Genomic DNA, 22,185 nt, shown 5'->3' on the forward strand with positions numbered 1-22,185 from the left:
GGGGGGGAGGTCAGCCCCGCGGGGCGCGTGGAGCCTGGCGCGGGTCCCTGGCCGCCCGCAGGCCCGAGCGCGCGCGTGAAGCGCCCTGCACACAGACACGGGCGGCGTGCACACGGAACGTGCACACACCGAGGGGGACGTGCATCCAGACATGTGGAAGTGCGTTCGTGCGTGCGGAGAGAAAGGCACGAGCGCACCAAGTGCACACGACCCGGAGGTCCTTGCACACCGCGCACAGGTCACTCGGGGACGTGCGCATGGGGGCTGGCGCACGTGCAGAGCCTGACTGCGGGCACAAGTGAAGGTGGAAAGCGAGCAAGCAGCAGCACACAGGACCCAGGCACCGACACACAGACATGCACACACCGAAAGCCTTGTTAAGGCAGGACACGTGCCAAGAGCACATTCCCAAAGACACACAGAGGGGACACACAATGCAGACATGTACACTCCCAGGCTCCCTGCCCGTGGCAACGCTTTGTTGCTTTGGCAGAGCACAAAGCTCACAATAATTATTTGCTGAATTGAAATCCACTCATAACACTGAAGTATGTGCACGCTGAAAACCCAGAGCCACCTGGCCACCATTCACCCTGCTCTGACACAGGCACAAGCAGCCATGTGCACAGACACGCCCACTTCCTCAGCCGGCGGGGAGGGGGGTGGGGGATGGCACACATGACATCAAGGCTAGGAGGCTCCTCAGATTTACACGTGGAGGCACAGCTGGGGTGTCACGTGTGGCCTGTGGCCGGCCTGCCGGGTACAAGCAAGACAGAAGTGAAGAGCCTTCACCCCACAGCCCTGATGTCAGGTGCACTGCTAAGACTGTGTCCATGCACGCTCAGCCCGCGGGCTGTGAAAGTTCCCCGCACAACCCTCAGACCAAGCTCTTAGCCCACACCAAGGCCAGAGTGTGCCCAGAGCCCATCCACAGGCACCAAGGTGGAAGACGTTTCCTACATTGGGACTTGTCTTCAAATCCCAATGGCTCCTTTATTTAACGAGTCTGGTAAAAAAAAAAAAAAAAAAAAAAAAAATTTACATGGTAAAATCATAGTATACGGAGCTAAAAGGAATCTAATACAACCCAACCTTCCCCCATTTTAGAGAAAACGCAAAAGAAGATCATTCATTGAACACATGATAAGCTTGTGTCCGGGCATAGGGAGGCCATGCAGGATCCCTTGATATTCCAACCCTTGCGGGCAGAGGGGCCTCAGGCAAGTAAAGGCAGTCACCCAAAAGCCTGCTAGGGGCTGAGATGGAACTTAGCATAGGGTGCTGGGTAAGGGGACACCTAGGGGGCGCACCTAGCCCAGTGCGAGAAGCGGGGTGGGGGCAATTGGCTTGACTCCAGGAAAGTGACTTCTGAGACAAAGCATGAAGAGTGGCAGGGGTGAGGCGAGGCAAAGAAGGAGACAGTAAAGGGAAAACCATGGCCTGGCTTTGCCAAGACAACTACCATGTTCCCGGTGGCAGCAGTAGGGCGGGATCCCAGGACATACTGTTCTCTCCCTCCCAAGCACATATATCCCTCCGACTTCTTCCCCACCAAGCACCTGTGGCTGCCCCACAGGGGCGAACTGGGGGAGGACATCTCCCGCCAGGCCCAAGCCCCCCTCTGGAAGGTCATTTCAACAAGCTTCTGCCACCAGCTCTTTCCTGTTTTCATAATCTGTCAAATAAACACAATGCCACCACTAATAAAAATTCTTGAAAAAATGAGAAGACCTGGGACACCTGGGTGGCTCAGTTGGTTAAGCAACTGACTTTGGCTTAGGTCATGATCTCACCGTTGGTGGGTTCAAGCCCCGCGTCAGGCTCTGTGCTGACAGCTCAGAGCCTGGAGCCTGTTTGGGATTCTGTGTCTCCCTCACTCTCTGCCCCTCCCCACTCATGCTCTGTCTCTGTCTCTGTCTCTCTCAAAAATAAATAAAACATTTTTTAAAACATTTTTTTTTATTTTTTATTTTTTTAAAAATTTTTTTTTTCAACGTTTTTTATTTATTTTTGGGACAGAGAGAGACAGAGCATGAACGGGGGAGGGGCAGAGAGAGAGGGAGACACAGAATCGGAAACAGGCTCCAGGCTCCGAGCCATCAGCCCAGAGCCTGACGCGGGGCTCGAACTCACGGACCGCGAGATCGTGACCTGGCTGAAGTCGGACGCTTAACCGACTGCGCCACCCAGGCGCCCCAAAACATTTTTTTTTTTTAAATGAGAAGACCTTAACAAACACTTAACTACTAGAATTTTTCTCCTGTTCCATTTCAGGCTTTGCCAATATGCATATAGACCAGATTTGTCATCATAATCTACATATTTTTTATTCTGCGTTTTAATCTTAACATTTTATCAGAGACATTTCCCCATCCTTCGACATAATTATCTTCATAATTTTCATTTTAAATGTTTTCATAGTATCCAACAAGTGAAGGTACTGTGAAATTAATCATACTCTACTCTTGGGCATGTAATTCACTCCCACTTTTCCCTTATTGGAGATCACACGATAAACTTCATGCCTATAGCTTGTTGCTTTTGTTAAACTGTAAGCTTAGAGCAAACTTCTAGGGTTGGCATTCTTGAGTTGACAAATATGGAAAAACTTTATGGCTCTTGCCATACATGGCTTATGAAAAGATTAAACTCACAGTCAGTACTCCCAGCAGTATATAGCGTCCCAATTTCTCTGCAACCTTCCTTGCTTGAGTAGCTCTTCTTTTTTTTTTTTAATCCTACTTTATACCAGAGCAGCTCACAAAGGCTGATGACTACCCAACCTGCCCTCGACAGCGGGGGGGTTGGGCTACAAACTCTGAAACCGGATTGCCTGGCTTCACATGCTGGCTCTTGGACAAGTTCCTTAACTTCTCTAGGCCTTGGTTTCAGTATCTGTAAAATGGGTGTGATTATAGTTCCTCATGGGGTTAATGTGAAGATCAAGAGACCTCTGCACTCGTGCAGTACATACAATGGTGGTGGCAATTCAGCTCTTCGTTCTTGCCCCTTTACTTCTCCGTCTCCCCTTGCCCACTACCCTTTGTCCTCCTGTCACTATTTATTTTTGCCTAAAGCATTTAGCGTAAATTATACTGTAACACGGAACATTCATCAGACAAAAGCAAACATCCAGGAATAGACCAAGAATGATACCATGACATGGAATATCCATCAGACAAAGCGGAAATCATGAGTCCAATTACAAGCTGCACCCTTCTTACTCAAACATCAGAGAAACATGACAGACAGATGCCCACATTCACCAATATGCCCACATGCACACAGACATGAGCCTCCTGCTAAGAAGGAAGTATTTCGCATTACGAGAAGGGGTTTCATTTTGAATGAAACCTTGGGTGTTTACCATTCCGCAGCCTCAGTGCAACCATCTGTCCAATGGGAATAATAATAACCCCTGTCAGACTACCTTAAAGGTTTACTGTGAGGATCAAATGAGCAGAGAGCCGTGGAGCCACGGCTAAATTCTAGAAGCATAGAACACGGAAAATTCTAGAAGCATAAAATAGTGGTATCTCCAAGAATGAAATTTGATTATTATTTTGCCCATCTCCTTGTCTCATGGATAAGGAAACTGAGGCTCAGAAATGGGGTTATGAACGAGGGCACCACCATTCCTGGATGAGTCAGAACGAGGATCCTTGTTTCCTGGCACATAGCCTAGTATTGCTGCCACTTCCCACCGGTTCTCCATCACACCAGGATGGCTGTCTTCCACTCTTCCTCGCATTAGTTAATGTCCACAGGATACAATAAAGCAGATTCCTGAGAAGAGGAATATTTGTGGAAACATTTCATTCATCGGGGTTTATCTTTATGTGTGCTTCCTGCCCCCTGCCAAGGTCAAAACCTAGAGCATGTTTGCAGGCTTAGCATGTAACATTCAGGAAGAAATACTTAAAAACTGAAAGGTGAAGAAATATTTTAAAAATGAAATCTATAATTCCTGATCCAAACTAGAGAAACATCACCCTATAAGGTAGAAATAGCACTGTCACCTTGAACCTTGGCTCATGCTTTGAATCCTCACTCTCTTTTGCCTCCACCGTGGCTACCTGCAGAAGGGGTTCTACAGAGCTTCTTGATTCTGGGGCCCAGACGCATCTGTTTTGAGAATTACTCCTTTGGAGCCCAACATTAGATCTGGGTTATGACCTCCACTGCCCTTTAGTCAACAAACGGAAACAAACCTAGCACATCAGCCACGTAGACATCCACAGTTTTCCAAAACAGACGACAGAATTCCTGTTCATCTCCAGGTTGGGTTGGCATCAGGTAGACACAGCTTTCAAAATCTGTGCGAAACAGGTGGACTTCAGTAGACGCCCCCTCCATGACTGGCGTCACAACAGCCTCTGTGCTGAATGTGGCGGGGTTCTAGATGCAGCCTGCCACAGGAAGAGGCATGGCCCGGGGCGCTGACGGTCACTGGGGAGTCAGGGCATAACCGCAAGAAAATAAAAAGGGATCCAAGAGAAGCTGCCCCAAACCAGGGATGATGGTGAGTCGGGCGGAAGTCAAGATGGGCTTAAGCACTCAAGAAGTCCTTCAGGACAGAGCAGGGTAGGAGAGGACCCTCAAGGGTGGGGTCATTTGCAACAAGCTAAGAAAAAGGAGGGAGGTAAAACATGAACCAAGGCCCAGAAGCAAACAGAGGAGAAGAGAGAGAAGGAGCTGGAGGGGTGGAAGAGAGAGAAGGAAGGGGAAAAAAGGGAGGAGGAGAGTGGAGAGAGGGAAGAAGAAGGGGGAGGAGAGGGAGGAGAAGGAAAGGCAGCAGCAGCAGCAGCAGCTTGGGAAAAGTGAGGCTACAGGAGACAGCTCTGTGCTCTGCACTGACCTGGGACACGGGGTGGATGGAGCAGGCAGGAGGGGACTGCTGACCCATGTATGCCACGCACACGCACTGACCAGGGCTCCAGGTGCCAGGAGTTGGCCGAAATCCTCAAACAAAGATGGACCAAAAGGAAACGAAGAAGGACCCGGGGTCCATGATCCCCGTCTCCATTGTAATAGGGAAATTATCTGAGCCCCTGCCTGTCCAGGCTGGCAGTGAGGTGGGGTCCTGTGGCTACATCCTGGGGAAAGGCATGGAAGCAGGAATTTTATGGGATGGCCTTCTTAGAAAATAGAGCTGTTTTGGAGGATGTCAGGAAATTGTTTAAAACAAACACACAAACAAACAAACAAACAAACAACTGGTAAATAGAATCAAGCATGTATCCTGCCTTTCCTCTATGAACTCTATTTCAGGTTAATGAAATATTTGATGAGGGGAAGTTTCTCTTTATAGAAGTATTGGCTAATAAATGAAGAAGAAATGAGATGATGAGAATATCATTGTAATGAAATAATAGTTCTAGGCAATGGCCATTAATAGCTGTTAGTGTCTCCAAAAGAGAGACAGTGCGAGGTGACATGTGTCCTAATAGAACAGCCAGCCACCTCTGAAGTGGTCTTTCCAGAAAAATGGAACCTGAACCTAATGAAACTTCTTGATCTTAATTCCCAATTGATTGGAAGCACAGGAAATAGAAACATATTAAAAGATACCATGGGATACAACGAGCAGAGTCTAAATTGTGGAAATGCTACAGGACAAACCAGCCGTGTTTCTCACAAATGAATGGATTATAAGGGGGAGAAAAAGAGACAGAGGGGCAACCTATAGAGACAGAAGGGATATATCAATCAAATGCAACATTTAGACTTTTGTGAAACATGATTAGAACAAAAAAAATAATTGGGGAAATGCAGACAATGGATATTAAGATATTAATTTTTTCAGATGAGATCATGGTATTGTGGTTATGTTTACACAAAGTGTCCTTGTATTTCCAAATGCTTTGCAGATGATATTAACTGATGTCTGGGGGCTCAGTTGGTAGAACATGCCAGTCTTGATCTTGGGGTTATAAGTTTAAGCTCCACGTTGGGTGTAGAGATTACTTTTAATTAATTAATTTATTTATTTATTTATTTATTTATTTATGGAAGGAAAGAAGGAAGGAAGAAATAAAGAAAGGAAGGAAGAAAGGAAGGAAGGAAGGAAGGAAGGAAGGAAGAAAGGTAGAGAGGAAGAAAGAAGAGTGGAAGGTTCTTACCTCTTGGTGGGGGAGGAGTATAGGTGAAACCAGAATGGCACTGAGTTGATAATTTTTGAAACTGAATGATAGATATGTGGGGATTCATTCTATTATTCTCTCTACTTTTCTTTATGTGATGGTTAATTTTGTGTGTCAACCTGACTGATCTAAGGGATGCCCAGAGAGCTGGGGAGACATGATTTCTGGGTGTGCCTGTGAGGGTGACTCTGGAAGAGATAAGCATTTGAATTGGTGAATTGAGTAAAGGACTTTCTGTTACCAGTGTGGGTGGGCCTCACCCAAGGCACTGAGGGCCTCCATAGAACAAGAGGGTGGAGAAAGGGTGGGATTTGCTGTCTTTAAGTGGAACGTCCAACTTCTCTTGCCCTCAGACATAAATGCTCCTCATTCCTGGGCCTTCAGACTTCCACTGGGACCTGTACCATTGGCTCCCCTGGTTGTTGGGCCTTGGGTTTGGACTGGAACTTTCACCACCGGATTTCCTTGCTCTGCAGCTTGCAGACAGCAGATCGTGGGACATCTCAGTCTCAATAACCATGGAAGCCAAACTCTTATAATAAATCTCCTTCTTTGTATCTATATATATCCTATTGGTTCCGTGTCTCTGGAGAACCCTGACTAATACGGTTTATATTTAAAATTTTTCAAAAGTAAAAATAAAAACTAAAACACACAGAAAATAGCCAGCACACATCCTCGTACTCTGCAAGCACCTGAAAAGATGTTTCCTCAGGTTGGGCAAGTTAGGAAACAGTGCCTGTTTCTCATATTGGTCACAGGCCTAGGCTGGGAGCTAAGGCTGATTGTTAGTTCCTGCTCACTGCCTTGGACTGTCCCTGCTCTGCTGTGTGACACGCTCAGCAAAGCGGACGGCTGGCTCACTGTTCAGTTCACCACGACGGCTTACCTGCTTCACAGCCTTCATATGAGAGAGAAATAAACTCCAATCTTATTTTCACCACTGTTTCTTTGGGTGTCTGTGTTCATATCCAAACCCAATCGCAACTGAAGGTAGAAGGGACTCATACTCTAAAAGACACACAGAAAATACTGCAGGGGTTCAGATACGGAAGAGCATATGTAGTCAGGTAGATCAGTTAGCAATTGCTGCAAAGATATTACATAATAAATAGCTGTAAAATCCCAGTGACACACAACAATAAGCATTTATTCTCACAGATCCCAGAGCTGGCCAGCTCCAGCTCTGCCCTGAGGCATCTGGAGTGGCTCGGCTTCTCACAACCAGCTGTGGGTTGTGGGATGGTCCTGCTCCACCTGCCTCTCATCCTCCGTCAGCTAGCCCGGACATGTTCTTCTCTGGCAGGAGCCAGTGGAACCAGGCAAAGCCTCATAAGGAAGGCCAGTGGTGACTAAATTCAGAGCCCCAAAGAAGCCAAGGCAGATGGTGAATTAGGGAGACAGCCAGTGTTTTCATTTGATAAGAATAGAGTGTGTGTGTGTGTGTGTGTGTGTGTGTGTGTGCCTGGTGAAGAAAATAAGAATATATTTGGTAATCTATGGGCAACCCTGGAGGTTTCTGAGCAGAGGGGTGAACTGATCATGAAAAGAAATCTATTTATGCACAAAATGAATGGGGATGGGGGTAGGTTCTAGGGACCGGGAAATCATGGAGATAAAGGGGTGAGGTTGAAAGTCAGACGTAGGAACTGCCCATCAATCCTGAGCGCAGGAGTATAAAGGAAGAACAGAAGACACCCCTGACATTTTTAACCAGGGAAAGAATGTTTTATGAGCACTCCTCCCCTTATGAGGATGTAAGACTCCAACGGTGGTTCCCAAGTCCCATCGCTCCCAAATCCAAAGTGATTACATATACTTGTCTCTGAAAAGTTATGCTTTACTTTCATTCCCTTTGTAATTATCTGATTCTCTTACTATCTTTTCCACATTGTCTCCGATTTTATTCTTATTAGACATGAGGCAGTTTTTTACTTTCACAAATCAACTCAAATGTAAGGATCACCATAGAAAACATGCCTCAGATCGAGGAAGACTACAGGGGTGGGCAGAGTGCTGGCAGGCAGTCCCTGTTATACATTCCCCCCTTTCTCCTTGATGATATGTGTGACTTTTAATCAGACAGCTGGCCACCCAGAATAATGACTATGTTTCCCAGGTTCCTTTGCAGCCGGGTGTGACTGTGTAACTAAGTTCTGACTGCTGGGCTGAAAGCAGAAGTTCATGTATTCCTCCCAGAAAGTGTTCTTAAAGGCAAAAAGATGAGTCTTTCTTCTCCTCTTTATCAATTGTACTAACTGGAAGATGGATGTAAGGGCTGGAGCTAGAGCAGCCGTCTAGGACCATAAAATGGAAAGTGAATCTCATGCAGCTGGTGGAGAAGCAAGTTTGAAAGAGTATGGACACTGGATGATTTCATAAAGCCAATCTGTAAGCCCCAGATGCCCTCTCGTGACTTCTTCCTTTTTTTTTTTTTTCCTCTCTCCTAGGAATCCCTGACTTCTTTAAAATAGAAAAGAATTACATGTCTATTTCATTGAAGCCATTGTTACTTGGTAACCTTCTCTCACTGTCTCCCACTTGTAGGCAGGTGGAAAATCACCACAGGAACACTGACCCCTGTGTATGTGTCTGTGTGAGTACTGGATAGAGGCTACATGCGAGGCTTTGTTCAAACTTATGGACACGTATAAGTTCTAAGTTCCTAAACAGAGGCACTACTTTCATGCACATCAAGAGGCAATGAGGAAGAGAAAAGCAGGGAGAATGTGGCCAAATGTAATCAGCAAATGTTAAGGGCCGCTGGAACAAATTGGGTGTGACAAGATGAATGGCTTAGCCTGTCTTGGCGGGCAATGGGGGCATTATGACTTTATCTTATTCCTTAGTTCCCTCATTCTTTTTTCTTGGTTGGTGGGGCTGAGTGAGGGGTGGAAATCCATGTTGGGGGCAGAAGGCAGTCCCTAGATCCACAATCCTTGGGGGCTGGTTCTTGTACCTCAGTGTGCAAAAGACTCTAATGGAGAACTTGCTTCAGAGGTCCCGGCCCCTGAGAGTCTGACCAGGAGGGCCCAGAGCAGGACCTGGGAGTCTGCATTTTAGTGAGCCCTGCCTCCTCCCTGGTAAATCTCATGCAGATGGTGAAGGGCTATCTGGAAGCAACCCAGCTGTGAGGTCTAGATTGTCAGCCCCAAGGACAGCTTCTGCTGTGTCTGCTTTGCACAGCACGTTGCGGCTCGGGTGGCCGTTCAATGCCTACCTATTGGCAATGGGGAGCCACAGTGCCGTCTCGAGCAAGAGAGTGACTTTAAAAACACTTCCACTTCTGGCCCTGCTGCTCTGGGCCTGCTGAGGGAGAACAAAAGAATTTCTAATCCAACAGGAGCAGAGGATTTTCTTTTTTAAAAAAATCAGACACTCAGGCCAACATTTGGATCCTCAACCCACTTTCTGACTGGGCAGCCAGTGTCTAACCGGCCCCCCGGCGAGCTCTGTGTTAGTATTGGGCGGTCCGTCCCTTTGGAGATGGGGCCTGGGAGGGCGCTGAGGAAAGAGACAGGGTGTGGAGATGAGACGGTTTGGGGCCCGAGGCCGTCCTCATGCCTTCCCCACGGTGCCCCTCACCCTTCCCTGAAGTGGGCATGGGGAGGAAACTGAGGCTCCGAGAAGTTAGGTCCCTTTGTCCAAGTCCAGGGCACCGAATTTACACTTGGGCTTGCCCCCTAGGCCTGGTCACTCCAACTACAGGACACTGCATGTTGCTGGCATGGGCATCCTGTCACTCTAGGTCCCAACGCCCAGAACCCAGGGTGGTGTTGGAGGCGTTGGCCTCACTTTACAGTGGAACTTGAGGGGCCTAGGCTTCTTGGCCCATCTCCTCCACATTTGTCCCCAAATCAGCCACAACACCGTCAAACACCACTACCCCTCACTCAGTGGCTTAAAAACGAGGCCTTAGGAAAAAGCAGTGAGTGCTCAAGTAAATTTATCCAAGTGCCCCTCTCTGACCTGTCGGCCCTTGACGCTGAATCTTCCCACAGCTCAGGAAGTACATGCTCAGCCCTTCTTAGTGTGTTCACCACATCTGCCAGACTGACCTGCAGAGGCTCTGTCTCTCTCTTTTCCCTCTCCTGGGTCTCCTGTCCCTGCTTCGCTGGCTATGTGTGCCCCGGGTCAAGCTCCAAAGATAGGAGTTTCAGGTTTGGGCCTGGCAGGGGGGTGGATTTGAGAGGCCTCCAGAGGCTGGTCCTCAAGACAGGGAGGGGCTTAGGGCAGGGGCCCAGCCTCTACCCCCTAAAGGGCCCAGAGGGAGGTAAGAAGAAGTCCGAGGCCATCTAGACCTGGGGATGTCCCCTGCGAGGCAGCTGGGGTCCAGGCTTGACACCCCACAATGCGTTCAGGTTACATCATTAGGGCTGAATTGATGTTGATGACAAATAATAACTGCTCCAAAGCAAAGCCAGATGGGGAGTGTTCAAATTGAATGAAGAAGGAAATGAGCTGCCATCCACAGGGAGAAGGGCTTCGTGGGGGGCCTTGGATCAGGGACTCTCAGACACGGAAGGGAAAGTTTACAAAATCCAGTCCATCCCCCAACTCAGGGAGGGAATTTTCGCTGTACCATCACCCGTGAGTGGTCACTCAGCAGGAATACTTCCCGCGACAAGGGGCTCCTTCCTCATGTGTCTGTCCTTCTGGGTCCCATCCACCCATCTGTATATCGAGGGGCTCACCTGGATGTTCTTCAGAGCCCCTGCCTGTGCTGACACTCCTCCCTGACCCTTGGACTCTTAAACCCTTTTGGACTTCTGACTTGGCCTTACGTGAGGTTACAGTGGTAACGGCTGATGGGAGTCTGAAGCGTACAGCCAGGGGTCCGTGGCTCGTTCATCCTAGATGCTTCTATCCAAGGCTGAGAGAGTGAGTCCCAGGTCCCTGCACAGCCCAGGGGGTCGGGGGACCGTGAGACACCTGGAAACCTGCTGAGGTGAGAGTACAGGGCACCACAGCATTTCTCGGCCGGCCAGGACGAGCCAGCCCAGGACATATGGGGCAGCAGAGGCGGGGGCTTTGCGGGTGTGACTGCTTAGCCAGCAGAATGCTGGGTGTGTTTGATTTTTATTTCAAGGCTTCTCACTCTGCCACATAACCCCTCTCCCTGTGATCTACTCCCTATACCGGTTAGTGCATCTTATAGCATTACCTGCCTGTCCCTGAAGCATTTGAATTTGCCATTCCTGGTTCACCCCTCTGCCAGGACGCCCTCCCAGATGAACACCTCTGACCCCTGCTCACCCTGGCCATGCCCTCTCCTCGGCCCCAGCACGGGCCTGAACCAGCCCTGCGTTATTTTGCCTGTGTTCTCGGATCCCCTCATCTGCCCTGCTTCCTCCAGGCACCGACGATGTCTGAGTCATTTTTGTTTCTCCACGTTGCCTAATGGGAGGTGCAAACAGTCTCAACGTGGGCAAAATCTGAGCCTCACTTTTTGGTTTGGTTTTGTTTTATTATGGTAAAATACACGTAACATAAAATTCACCACTTCGACCGTTTTTAGTGTAAATTTATATCAAGTGCATTTGCGTTAGCACTAAGTGCCTTCAGATATAATGCTGTACAATCATCACCACTATTTCCAGAACTTTTCCATCACCCCAAACAGAAACTCTGTACCCATTAAGCACCCCATTCTCCCTCCCCCTGGCCCCTGGGCGCCTCTAACCTGCTTTCTGTCTCTATGCATTTGCCTCTCCTAGATACCTCATATAAGTGGAATCATGCAACATTTGTCCTGTTGTGACTGGCTTATTTCACCATTGTCAAGGCTTCTCCGTGTCGTAGCCTGTGTCAGAACTTCATTCCTTTTTAGGGCGGACTATTTTCCCAGTGTATAGATAGACCATATTTTGTTTTTCCAGTCATCTGTGAATGGACTCTTGGGACGTTTCCACCTTTTGGCTATTGTGGCTATTGCTACGATGAATGCTGGTGTACCAGCATCTTCTGAGTCCCTGTTTTCAGTGCTTTGGGGTGTAAGCCTAGGAGTGGAATTGCTAGGTCATATGGTCATTCTATGCTTACCTTTGTGAGCTTTTTTCCTGAGCCTTGCTTTGAAATCCACACCACGCTGTTTTCCTGAGCCTTGCTTTGAAATCCACGAACTGTGCCCTCCACTGGGATGCTTCTGTCTCCAGCTCTCTGCCCATGTCCTAAACCAAGATCAACCGGGAGGCACCTGTGCATGACAAACGCAACCCTTGTCTCATTGGCCTCGGCCTCTCCCCATCTGTCTGCTGGCCCCTAGGCTGTAAGTGCCCCGAGGGCAGGGGTAGGGTCTTTCCCTACTGTCACACCCGCCGGAAATCACGTGCTCTGGGCTCAGGGTGAGCCAGTCAAGACATGAACCCATGTTTGCTTGACTGACAGGGTGACCAGTTGTTCACCCACCAATGACCAGCCGTCTGTTGACTGACTGAACAACATAGCACTCTCCGTACTCTATCTGCCAAATTACAACTTTTATTCTTGGCTGGAAAACAGACACTCATTTCCTGTCCCACCTATGAAGTGATTAAGTGTGGGCTCAGGGATCCGAGGCTGACTAGTTATGTTACCATGGACAAATTTTTGAAGCTCTCTGAGCCTCAGTTCCCTCATCCGTATAATGGGGGTACTACCACTACCTACCATGGGTGTCGGCACACAGATGAACATACAATGCTGCGCACAGGGTGGGCCACAGCAAAGCCCTGTACGTGCCCTGATATACACTGAGGCATCCTGTTTTTTCTCTTTCTGGCTGATGCTCCTACATAGTCCTGGTTGTGTTTTGGATTTCAAATCCAGTACCTAAATCAGGGCCTGGCACAGAGTAGGCACTCAATACATATTGAATGAATAAATTGCTGGCTTACCTTTAACCCCAGTAAGTCATAGCTTTTGTTACAGTGGAATGCTTGTGTCTTCCCCAAATTCTCACCTCCATGTGATGGTATTTAGGATGTGGAGTCTTCGGGAGGCAACTGGATGAGACGGGGTCATGAGGGTAGAGCCCCCGAATGGGACTAGTGCCCTTGGAAGAGTCATAGAAAGTTTGCTTCCCCTCTGTTCTCTGTCCTGGAAGGACATGGTGAGAATGTGGCATTCTGCAACCCGGAAGAAGGTCCCCACCAGAACTTGACCATGTCGGCACCCTGATCTCAGACTTCAGGCTCCAGGACTGAGAGAAATAAATTTCTGTTGTTCTTAAGCCACTCAGTCTGTGGTACTTTGTTATAGAAAAGTACTAAACTAAGACCACTTTTTTCCCAGGCACCAGAAGAATCCGAGACCAGAGACGGTCCGTGAGTGTTATTAGTCAGGCTGCTTTTAACTATAATGAAAAGAAAACCTTATTTACAGAAGCGTAAACCACAAGTTCATTTATTATTGACTTGGCAAGTCCTACAGTGGGAGTAAGTGTGCTTTCAGAATGGGTTCAGGGATGCCCAGGTGATTCAGTCGGTTGGGCGTCCGACTTCGGCTCAGGTCACGATCTCACGGTTTGTGAGTTTGAGCCCCGCGTCGGGCTCTGTGTTGACAGCTCAGAGCCTGGAGCCTGCTTCGGATTCTGTGTCTCCCCTTCTCTCTGCTCCTCCCCTGCTCATGCTCTCTCTTTCAATAATGAATAAATGTTTTTAAAAAATTAAAAAAAAAAAGAACGGGTTCAGAGGCTTAACAATGAAATCAAGTCCCCATTCTCTTTCTTTCTACCTTTTGACTCCACTAATCACAGCATATGGACTTTCATTTTCTGGTTTATTGCCTCATGGTCACAAGATGGCTGCCTAGCTCAGGCACCATGTCCTCACATGAGAGCATCCAAAACAGGAAGAAAAACAGGGCGAAAAATTCTCCTCTCTCTTTTAGCAGAAAGAAACATCTTGGGGGTGCATGAGTAGCTCAGTTGGTTAAGCGTCAGACTATTGATTTCAGCTCCGGTCATGATCTCATGGTTCGTGGATTTGAGCCCTGCATCAGGTACTGACAGTGCAGAGCCTGCTTGGAATTCTCTCTCTTCCTCTCTCTCTTTCCCTCCCCTGCTCTCTCTCTCTCTCTCTCTCAAAAAATAAACTGAAAGAAAGAAAGAAAGAAAGAAAGAAAGAAAGAGAAAGAAAGAAAGAAAAAGGAAAGGAAGGAAAGAAGAAGGGAGGAAGGAAAATCTCTCCCAGAAGGTGCACCACACACTATATCACCCCCAGCCCAGGCGCACATCTCACTGGCCAGAACCAGATGGCACACTCATCCCTGAACCAGTCATGACACAGAGGAATAGGATAGCTATGACTGGCTTTGACCACTCCTCACTCATCCTGGGGTTGGCCTAACCCCGGTCGTACCAATCAAAATTCTTTTTTAAAAATTCTTTTTTTCAACGTTTTTTATTTATTTTTGGGACAGAGAGAGACAGAGCATGAACAGGGGAGGGGCAGAGAGAGAGGGAGACACAGAAACGGAAACAGGCTCCAGGCTCCAAGCCATCAGCCCAGAGCCTGACGTGGGGCTCGAACTCACGGACCGCGAGATCGTGACCTGGCTGAAGTCAGACGCTTAACCGACTGTGCCACCCGGGCGCCCCAATCAAAATTCTTTTAGGCAGGAGGAGGGGCCATGGCTGTTGGGTGAGCATCAGCAGTGCCCCACAATGACACTGTCCTTCCAGGAGAAACATGGGCTGCAGCTCCCCACCCAGAGGCAAGGGTTGCCAACACATGGGAGGACACATCATCACCAGGGAAGAGTTAGCCTGACAAAGAGTCAGCCCTGGTTCTGAAAAGAAGGGTCCTAGGCCCCCAAAATGATCAGGCTTCAGAAGACAAGCATTTGAATGAAGCCCAGAAGGAAAAATGTCAGCATCTTTCCAGCGTGTGGTCCATCCTCCCTGCCATCCGCAGCATCCGGCCACGTGGACACAAAGACAACTGTGCTGCCCACCCAGGCCGATGGGTTGGGTCATCCTTGGCCGTGCCTGGCTGGACTCCATCCCTTCTCAGCAAAGTAGTACCCACTAGCCCATGCCTCCCTCCCTCTGAGCTCTCTGTGAAGGGTCTGCAGGTGTGGGGGCTCTGAGAGACCAGAGAGGTTGGGGCTCTGGGGCTCTGTCCCACAGGCACCTGTCTCTGCCTCCTAGCTGCAGCAATTTGAGAAGCAGCTGGTGGGGGCCTGGCCGAACTGCCAGGAGGCAGAGAGATGAAGTCAGCAGGACAGAGCCTCTGCAAAGAATGGATAGACCGGTTATAGCATAGCGACAGAGCAGGTAAAATGGCAGATTGAACATGCACATCGAGGTTTGTTCCCTTCCAAAATTCACTAAAACTAGTAAAAAGATTTTTTTAAAAACATAAACCTACAAGGACAGAAATGACAAGAGAGGAGAGTGCAGTGACAAGTCTGGAAGTGTTGGACGTGGACAAGTGGTAACTGGACATGACCAGGCACAAGGGAGTGAAATCCTAAACTAGTTGGTGGGGGGCGGGGGGCGGGTGCTCAGAATGGATCCAATTCCACCGCAGAGTTCTCAGTGCACTCAAGAGCTAACGCTGGGGTGCCCTTGGAACTAAGAGTAAGGGGGCTGGTAGAGATTGGGAGACCTGTGAAGAAGTGGGTCCCCCAGGCCCCTCCCAGCTCCGCAGTGCTGGGTACCTGCCTTCTCCCTCAGGGCAGGGGCTGGAGCTTTCTTCTCTGCAGAAGGTAAAGCAGAGAAGAGAGTCTGCGGGCCGGGATTCATTCTCATCCCACCTGCCCTCGGGGTCTCCTTTCCAACCTAACCCCCTCAGGACAGGCACCAGTCTCGCTCCTGAGGCAGTAGATCAGAAGACAGCTCTCTGGGCATTTGACCATCCAAAAGGAAAGCCCTAAATGAAGACATTGACCCAGAGGTTTCCCATCAGAAGGTCCACCAAGATCACCCTACAGTGGGGACTCAGAGTCAAAGTGCCCCCAGTTTCCAATCAGCGTTTTGGTTCCTCCCCACTCACCACTATACTTAATTACAAGCAGACAACCAAAGGTTCCCAGACTGCCTAGAAAAACCTCTAATAAGGAATCCAGAGGCCAAATGACCTGAGGCAGCCGAAAAGAGAAAAAGAACGATTTTTAAAAGATCATTAATCTCCCCAGAGAAATAAGAGATGTTGCATCCCAAGAACAGAATGTTGGTTTTTTTTTAATGGCCATTTAGAGAACAACAACAACAAAATACTTCCTGGAAATCAAAAACTTGTGAACAGACATGGGAAACCCAATGGAAGCACCTGAATCTCCCATGAGTCCCCAGAAAGGCATGCTGGGTCGGGAATGCAGCTGGGATGTAGTGTAGGTCTGGTTCCAGGGGAGGGATCTCATCATCACTGGGAGTCTCCCTGTTACAGGCAACTGGAGGGAAGCAGCTTTGCCAAGGGAGTAGTAATAGGCTATTGGGCACCAGGCAGACTGGATTCAGTGTTCCCGAGGTTTGCAGCTGCTGGGGAACACCAGCTGCTTTACATCTGGTGACCTTGGAGTCTGTGGAGATTTATAGGTCTACCTCCAGACCCCTACTGAAGAAGTAGGGGAGAGAAAGCTATTGGTCCTAAAAGAAGCTAAGCTCCGGTGTAGCTCCTCCTACCCAGACCTTGGCTTAGGTCTAGGCAGCCCAGAGTTAGGTTTCCAGGGTCTTCTTAATAGTTCTGCACCACAAAGACTGAATAGCCCACTGATCTTCCAGCATAGTGGCTAAAAACAATCCCAATTCCAATGCACATCACTGGGAATTTTCAGAACACTGAGGACAGGAGAAAATCTTGTCCACTTCCAGGGAGAAAATTATGGGTCACACAGGAGGGGGTCAGTGCTTCTAATGGATTTGAGCCTCTCAGCAGCCAGGCCATACTGGCAAAGAAGATAATGAAGCAAGACCCTCAGGTAGGAGAGGAGTATTTTTCAGCCATGCAAAGTCTCCAAAAACCACTAGTCCAAACCCCTTCTCAGGAAGCTACTAGAAGGTGTTCACCACTAAAACCAAAAAAGACAGATGCAGGAAACAAGAGATCCAACCAAAAGAAAAGTCAAAGGCATTTCCTGGAAAGCAACGGAGGGAGACACTGGAGGGCAGCCAGACCAGACTGGAGCAGTCATTATCATGCCCTCTCCTGCTATACACATCGTTCACCAGATAAGGTGCATTACCAGAGCAAGAGAGTGAAAACCAAGCAAGAGAAAGCCATGAGATCCAGGCACACAGACCCCCAATTCCAGAGAGAGGCAAAGGGAATTTTAAGGATGAAAGCAAAAGAAAATCCCAAGACAACAACTGATGGGCAACCCTAGAGAAGAGCAAGTCCAAACTGAAGGAAAATGAAGGTCTCCAGGAAGGACAGCTCTGGAGAAAAAACTGAAAATGATAGATTACCTCCTATGATTGACCTTATGGATCAGTGTACTGTGTCTGATTTGTAAACACTGTACAAAGACTCACGTGTATACACTACTGTAAAGAAAGTTAAGCAAATCGAAACAACAAAGCAATTATTAACTTTGGGAAAAACAAAAACCAAAAAACCAGAAAGAAAACAATAGCACAAATTACAAAGCTCAGTTGTGAATAATTTTTGCATAGGCGTGAATGATACTGTAGACTCTGAATGTTGACTTAAGGAAAAATTGTAAATTAATCATATTGGAAGGATGGGGGAGGGGAGGAGAGAGAATATTAGTGTCAGAGCATTAAACCTCATCTATCATAATGAGCAATCAATCGATAATGCCTATAATTAAGTAATTGAAAGATAGCAGCATAGGCATATTCTTTAGACATATAGAAATGGGTGAATTCCAGAAGAAATAGGTAACAGAGTTTGGTGGTTGCCTTTAAGGAAGAGAACAGGGAAAGTGGGGAAGGGTGGAACAGGGAACCACCACACTGTCATAAGCCTTTTTAGCGCTATTTGACTTTCCAAATGTGTGTATACATCATATTGGCTTTCCATATTAATTAAACAAATAAAAGTACAGCAATATTAGAAGGCTCTGACTTGGAAATTGTTCCAATGTCTGATTTGTAAACACTGTACAAAGACTCACGCGTTTGCTCTTACTTAATAGCTTTGGGTCTGAGCTTCTTCCCAAGACGGTGAATATTTCCAAGATATACAATAAGCATTTGTGGAGTGAACAAATGCACCAGCAGATGAGCTAACAAGCCAGACAGCCACCAGAAGTAAAGCAGAACACACAAGAACTCATAAGATGCCGGTGTCGTGTGGATGGATGCCACCTGCGAGGGGCCATGGCAAAGATGACTAGATGACTGCACACAACCAGGCAGCCTCTGGGTGAGGGATCCCCATTCTCCACAGGAGGCCTGGTGGTCCCAATCCCAGACACACATGGGACAACTAACCCCACGGCCTGGGCGCCTGTGTCCACAGGAGCTTGGGCTTTGTTAGTAGGACTCCTTTGGTAGAAAGGAATCAAGACTCACCTAAACCACCTTCAGAAAGGAAGACATAATGGTCAGAAAAAGGGATGACTGAATTGGAACAGGACAGGGCAAACTGGAAAGGTCACCAGAGTCAGCCCTGGGGACCTGCTCCTCTCTGGTGCCACTCCTCCCTCCACGTTCTTCCCTCCCCATTTCTCTTGCTTCTCTGGGAAGCCGACACCGTTGAATGTTCTGGCTAGGTTTGGGGGCATGTCCACCCTTGTGAACGCTCTTCCCCACTGCTGAGCCCAGAAACCTGACCTCTGCAGCGTCCTGGCAATAAAGCTCCAGGCAAGTGACCTAGACTCCATATTGAGGTCTCACCCACACCAGACTTGGACCAGACATGAGCACTGGAAGAAGAAAGTGCCACATGGCACAGGCATCTAGCTTCGGGACTGTGGCACCGTCTTCTCCTAGGCAGGGGCCATCCTTCCTGGGAGCTGAGCTTCAAGCCTGGTTCCCAGTTCTCCAGATGATTCTGTGTGGTTCTTGGCTTACATTCCCGCAGAGTAGACAATGGTTGAAATATTCAAGTGTAACTATTGGGGTTGAGGGCGGGGGGCGGGGGGAGTCCCGGGAAACACTGGTAGAAGAGAGGAAGAGAGGGAAGGAAGCTAACTCAGTATGTGTTACTGGGTGTGGTGGGCTATTTCGTGGGCCCCATTCCTCCCCTCCAGTATCCAGTACCCATGCTCCCTGGGAATGTGACTTTACCATGCTTCCCATTCAGGTGGGGAGTGTATTTCTGCACCCCGTGGATCTGCCCAGGCTTGGGCCTTGTTTGGCCCAAGAGAATAGAGATAGAAGTGGCATTGAGTGAGTTCTGGAGCCTAACAAAGCCCTGCAGCTTCTGCCTGTGTCCTTTCAGAACACTGCCTTGAGACCGCCTCACAAGGAAGCTGGTCTAGCCTGCTGGAGGATGAGGGGTCACTTGGAGGGAAACTGAGGCACGCAGCCAACTGCCAGACATGTGAGAGAGGCTATCTTGGACTTTCTTTCCTGCTGAATGCAGCTGAACGAGATGACACCCGCATTAGAGTCGCCATCCAACCCACGTGAGAAACAATTCATCATTACTGTTTTACGCCACACAAGTTTTGGATGGTTTGCTCCACGGCAATAGATAACTGTTGTATCAAGCCAGTTGCCAGTCAGGGCACCTGGAGCTCAATCCTGCTGGGGAGCTCTGGAAGACAGTGGGGAACAGGCCTCAGAGTTAGCTCCGTTGAAGGAAGGGGGTGTTTTTTGACCTACACCCCATCTGTCATTGGTTCAGGCTGCTTCCAGGGACATGAACTGGCTAGCACTTCTGGTTTGCCTGGCACACAGGCCAGGCGTGCTCCCTGCGGTCAGAGATCTTGTACGGTGTCACAGTAAGTAGACTTGGCGTGTGGCAGTGAATGCAAGGGGGCCTGGGCAGGGCACTGGCAGGGCCTGCTATAGTGGGTATCCCAACGTGCTTTTCAGAAACTTCTTTTCTGATTTAATCAGCTAGAGCCAGTGTCTGATGTTGCATCCTGGAGCCCTCCTGACTGATGAATGTGCGTCTCCATTCCAGTCCTTCCTGGCTACCAGCTGACCTCATCCCTCTCTAATTCATAGTCCAAATTCTGGAGGCAGCCAAGTGGATTGGCTCTGCGCACCTCCACGGCCCCTGATGGACAGAGTTCTTCCAGCCAGATGGTCACCAAGTGACCTGCACATGGGCCGCCTGCAGTCAGGGGCCCGCCTGGACCAGTCAGGGTTCAGTTACTTCCCTGAGCAGGGCCATTGAGTATGTGCAGGCACCATGACTGATCTGCTCCAACAAGGTGGGGACAGCCATTTGTGTCTGAATTCCTGCCCCTGCCCTATCTCACTGCAGGGACATGGCCCATTGTTCTGCAATTCAGAACTTCTGGGGCATGGAGCTCTCTGTCTACTATGGGGGGAAAATTAAGGACTCCCTGGTGCCCAAAATACTTGCCACCCCCCGCCCCGGCCCCTTGATGCCACTTAGAAGTAAGATGCACGTCTGCATTCCCAACTGGAACCTGAAATGCATTTTCTCACCATACCAAGACCGTCAAAGGTGACCGAGGGCAGTTAACGTTGTACTGTTAATGATAAACTTCAGGAACACTATGAGTTAAAGAGAAATTTGTGGACTGGAGTGAAAAACCAACCACCATTTATAACTTGGTTTCTATGGGAAAAATGCATTCTGAGTTTCCAAACAACTGGCTCACATGGAGATTTCTGGAACATAGCCTGGTCCCAACGTTGGGAACTGTAGGTGGCTTCTCAGTATTCTCCATTAACATGGTCACTGTGGGTAGTTTGTAGCGGGCTCTTGTGCCAGGCTCAGAGAGCCCGGAGGAAAGCCGTGGGATCCTCTGGACAACCTTGTGGAGTACCCAAACCTGTCCTTCTGAAGCTGGACAGGACCTCTGAGCTGACAGGGACAGCAGAGGGCATCTGATCCCACATGCTCCCCAGGGTCACATTCCTGACAGTCTCTGCTTATATGCTCACTGCTACACAGCGATCTTGTAGGGCCAAATGTCACTGGTCAACAGCTCTTTCTTCTATTGAGCTGAAATCTGCCCTCCCACCCCGATTCCACCACTGCAATTTCTGCTCAGCCTTCAAACCTTTCTCAGGTTTTAACGTCTCTGTGAAGCCTTCCCTAACCCTAATGTCATCCCTTCCCTAATGTCATCGTCCTGCACATTAGAGCACTACTAGCTGCGACAACGAACAAACCTGAAACACTGTGGAATATATCACCCCTTATGAAATAGTGAGTGTCTTAGCTCGGGCTGTTCTAACAAAATACCATAGACAAACACCTATTTCTCACAGTTCTGGGGCTACAAGGTCCTGCAATCTAGATGCCGGCAGCTTCAGTGTCTGGTGAAGACCCGCTTTCCGGTTCCTGGATAGCCATCGTCCCGCTGTGTGCTCACATGGCAGAGAGAGATGGTCTCTCTCGGGTCTTTACTTGGAAGGCCACTAATCCCGTTCGTGAGAGCTCCACCCACCTTCGTGACCTACTTACCTCCCAAAGGACCCACCTCCAGCTACCATCACTTTGGAGATCAGGGCTTCAACATATGAATATAGGGGTGGGGGACACAAACATTCAGTTCACAGCAGTGGTGCTCCTGGCTGGCAAGCAGGCAGTATTTCCCATTTGGTGATTTAGGGTCCCGGGCTCCCGTCACCCTGCCAGCCTGCCGTCGGCAGGTAGGAAAGAGAGTGGTGAGAAGTCATACCTGCTTCTTAGCAGCCGACACTTCTTGTCTTGGAATTGACCCATCACTTCGACTCAGTGCCTTTGGCAAGGATTAGGCACATGGCCCCACCCAGATGAAGACAGAGGAGAGGCCGAGAAATGTCATCCATAGTTGGACAGGCATTTGTAGTGACAGCTCTAGACAGAGGAAGCAGAAGCACAAAGATAGACATGGAGTTCAATCTCTCTCTCTCTCTCTCTCTCTCTCTCTCTCTCTCTCTCTCTCTCACACACACACACACACACACACACATACTCCAAGCCTGTCCTCAGCTGGTACATGATTCCCAGCTAATCTG

The 22,185-nt window shown here is 48.8% G+C and overlaps 1 protein-coding gene across 9 annotated transcripts in view; it reads right to left on the reverse strand.

Moving 5' to 3' along the window:
- Nucleotides 1-2,215: 2,215 nt before the first annotated feature.
- Nucleotides 2,216-22,185, reverse strand: part of ARK2N (arkadia (RNF111) N-terminal like PKA signaling regulator 2N) — a 138,730-nt gene continuing 118,760 nt past the window's right edge. For 7 of the 9 annotated variants that reach the window (XR_007455375.1, XR_007455374.1, XR_007455376.1 and 4 more), the window contains one exon: nt 8,550-22,024. Coding sequence is in view for 3 of the 9 variants with exons in the window: in XM_049620146.1 (XP_049476103.1) it covers nt 21,939-22,024 (86 nt within the window). In the remaining 6 variants the exon portion in view is untranslated. Of the gene's footprint in view, nt 7,158-8,549; nt 22,025-22,185 lie in introns of those variants that run through there. The other 2 variants (XR_007455373.1, XR_007455372.1) reach the window with 2 other exon arrangements.

The sequence above is a fragment of the Panthera uncia genome (assembly GCF_023721935.1).
Source record: "Panthera uncia isolate 11264 chromosome D3 unlocalized genomic scaffold, Puncia_PCG_1.0 HiC_scaffold_8, whole genome shotgun sequence".
Lineage (NCBI taxonomy): Eukaryota > Metazoa > Chordata > Mammalia > Carnivora > Felidae > Panthera > Panthera uncia.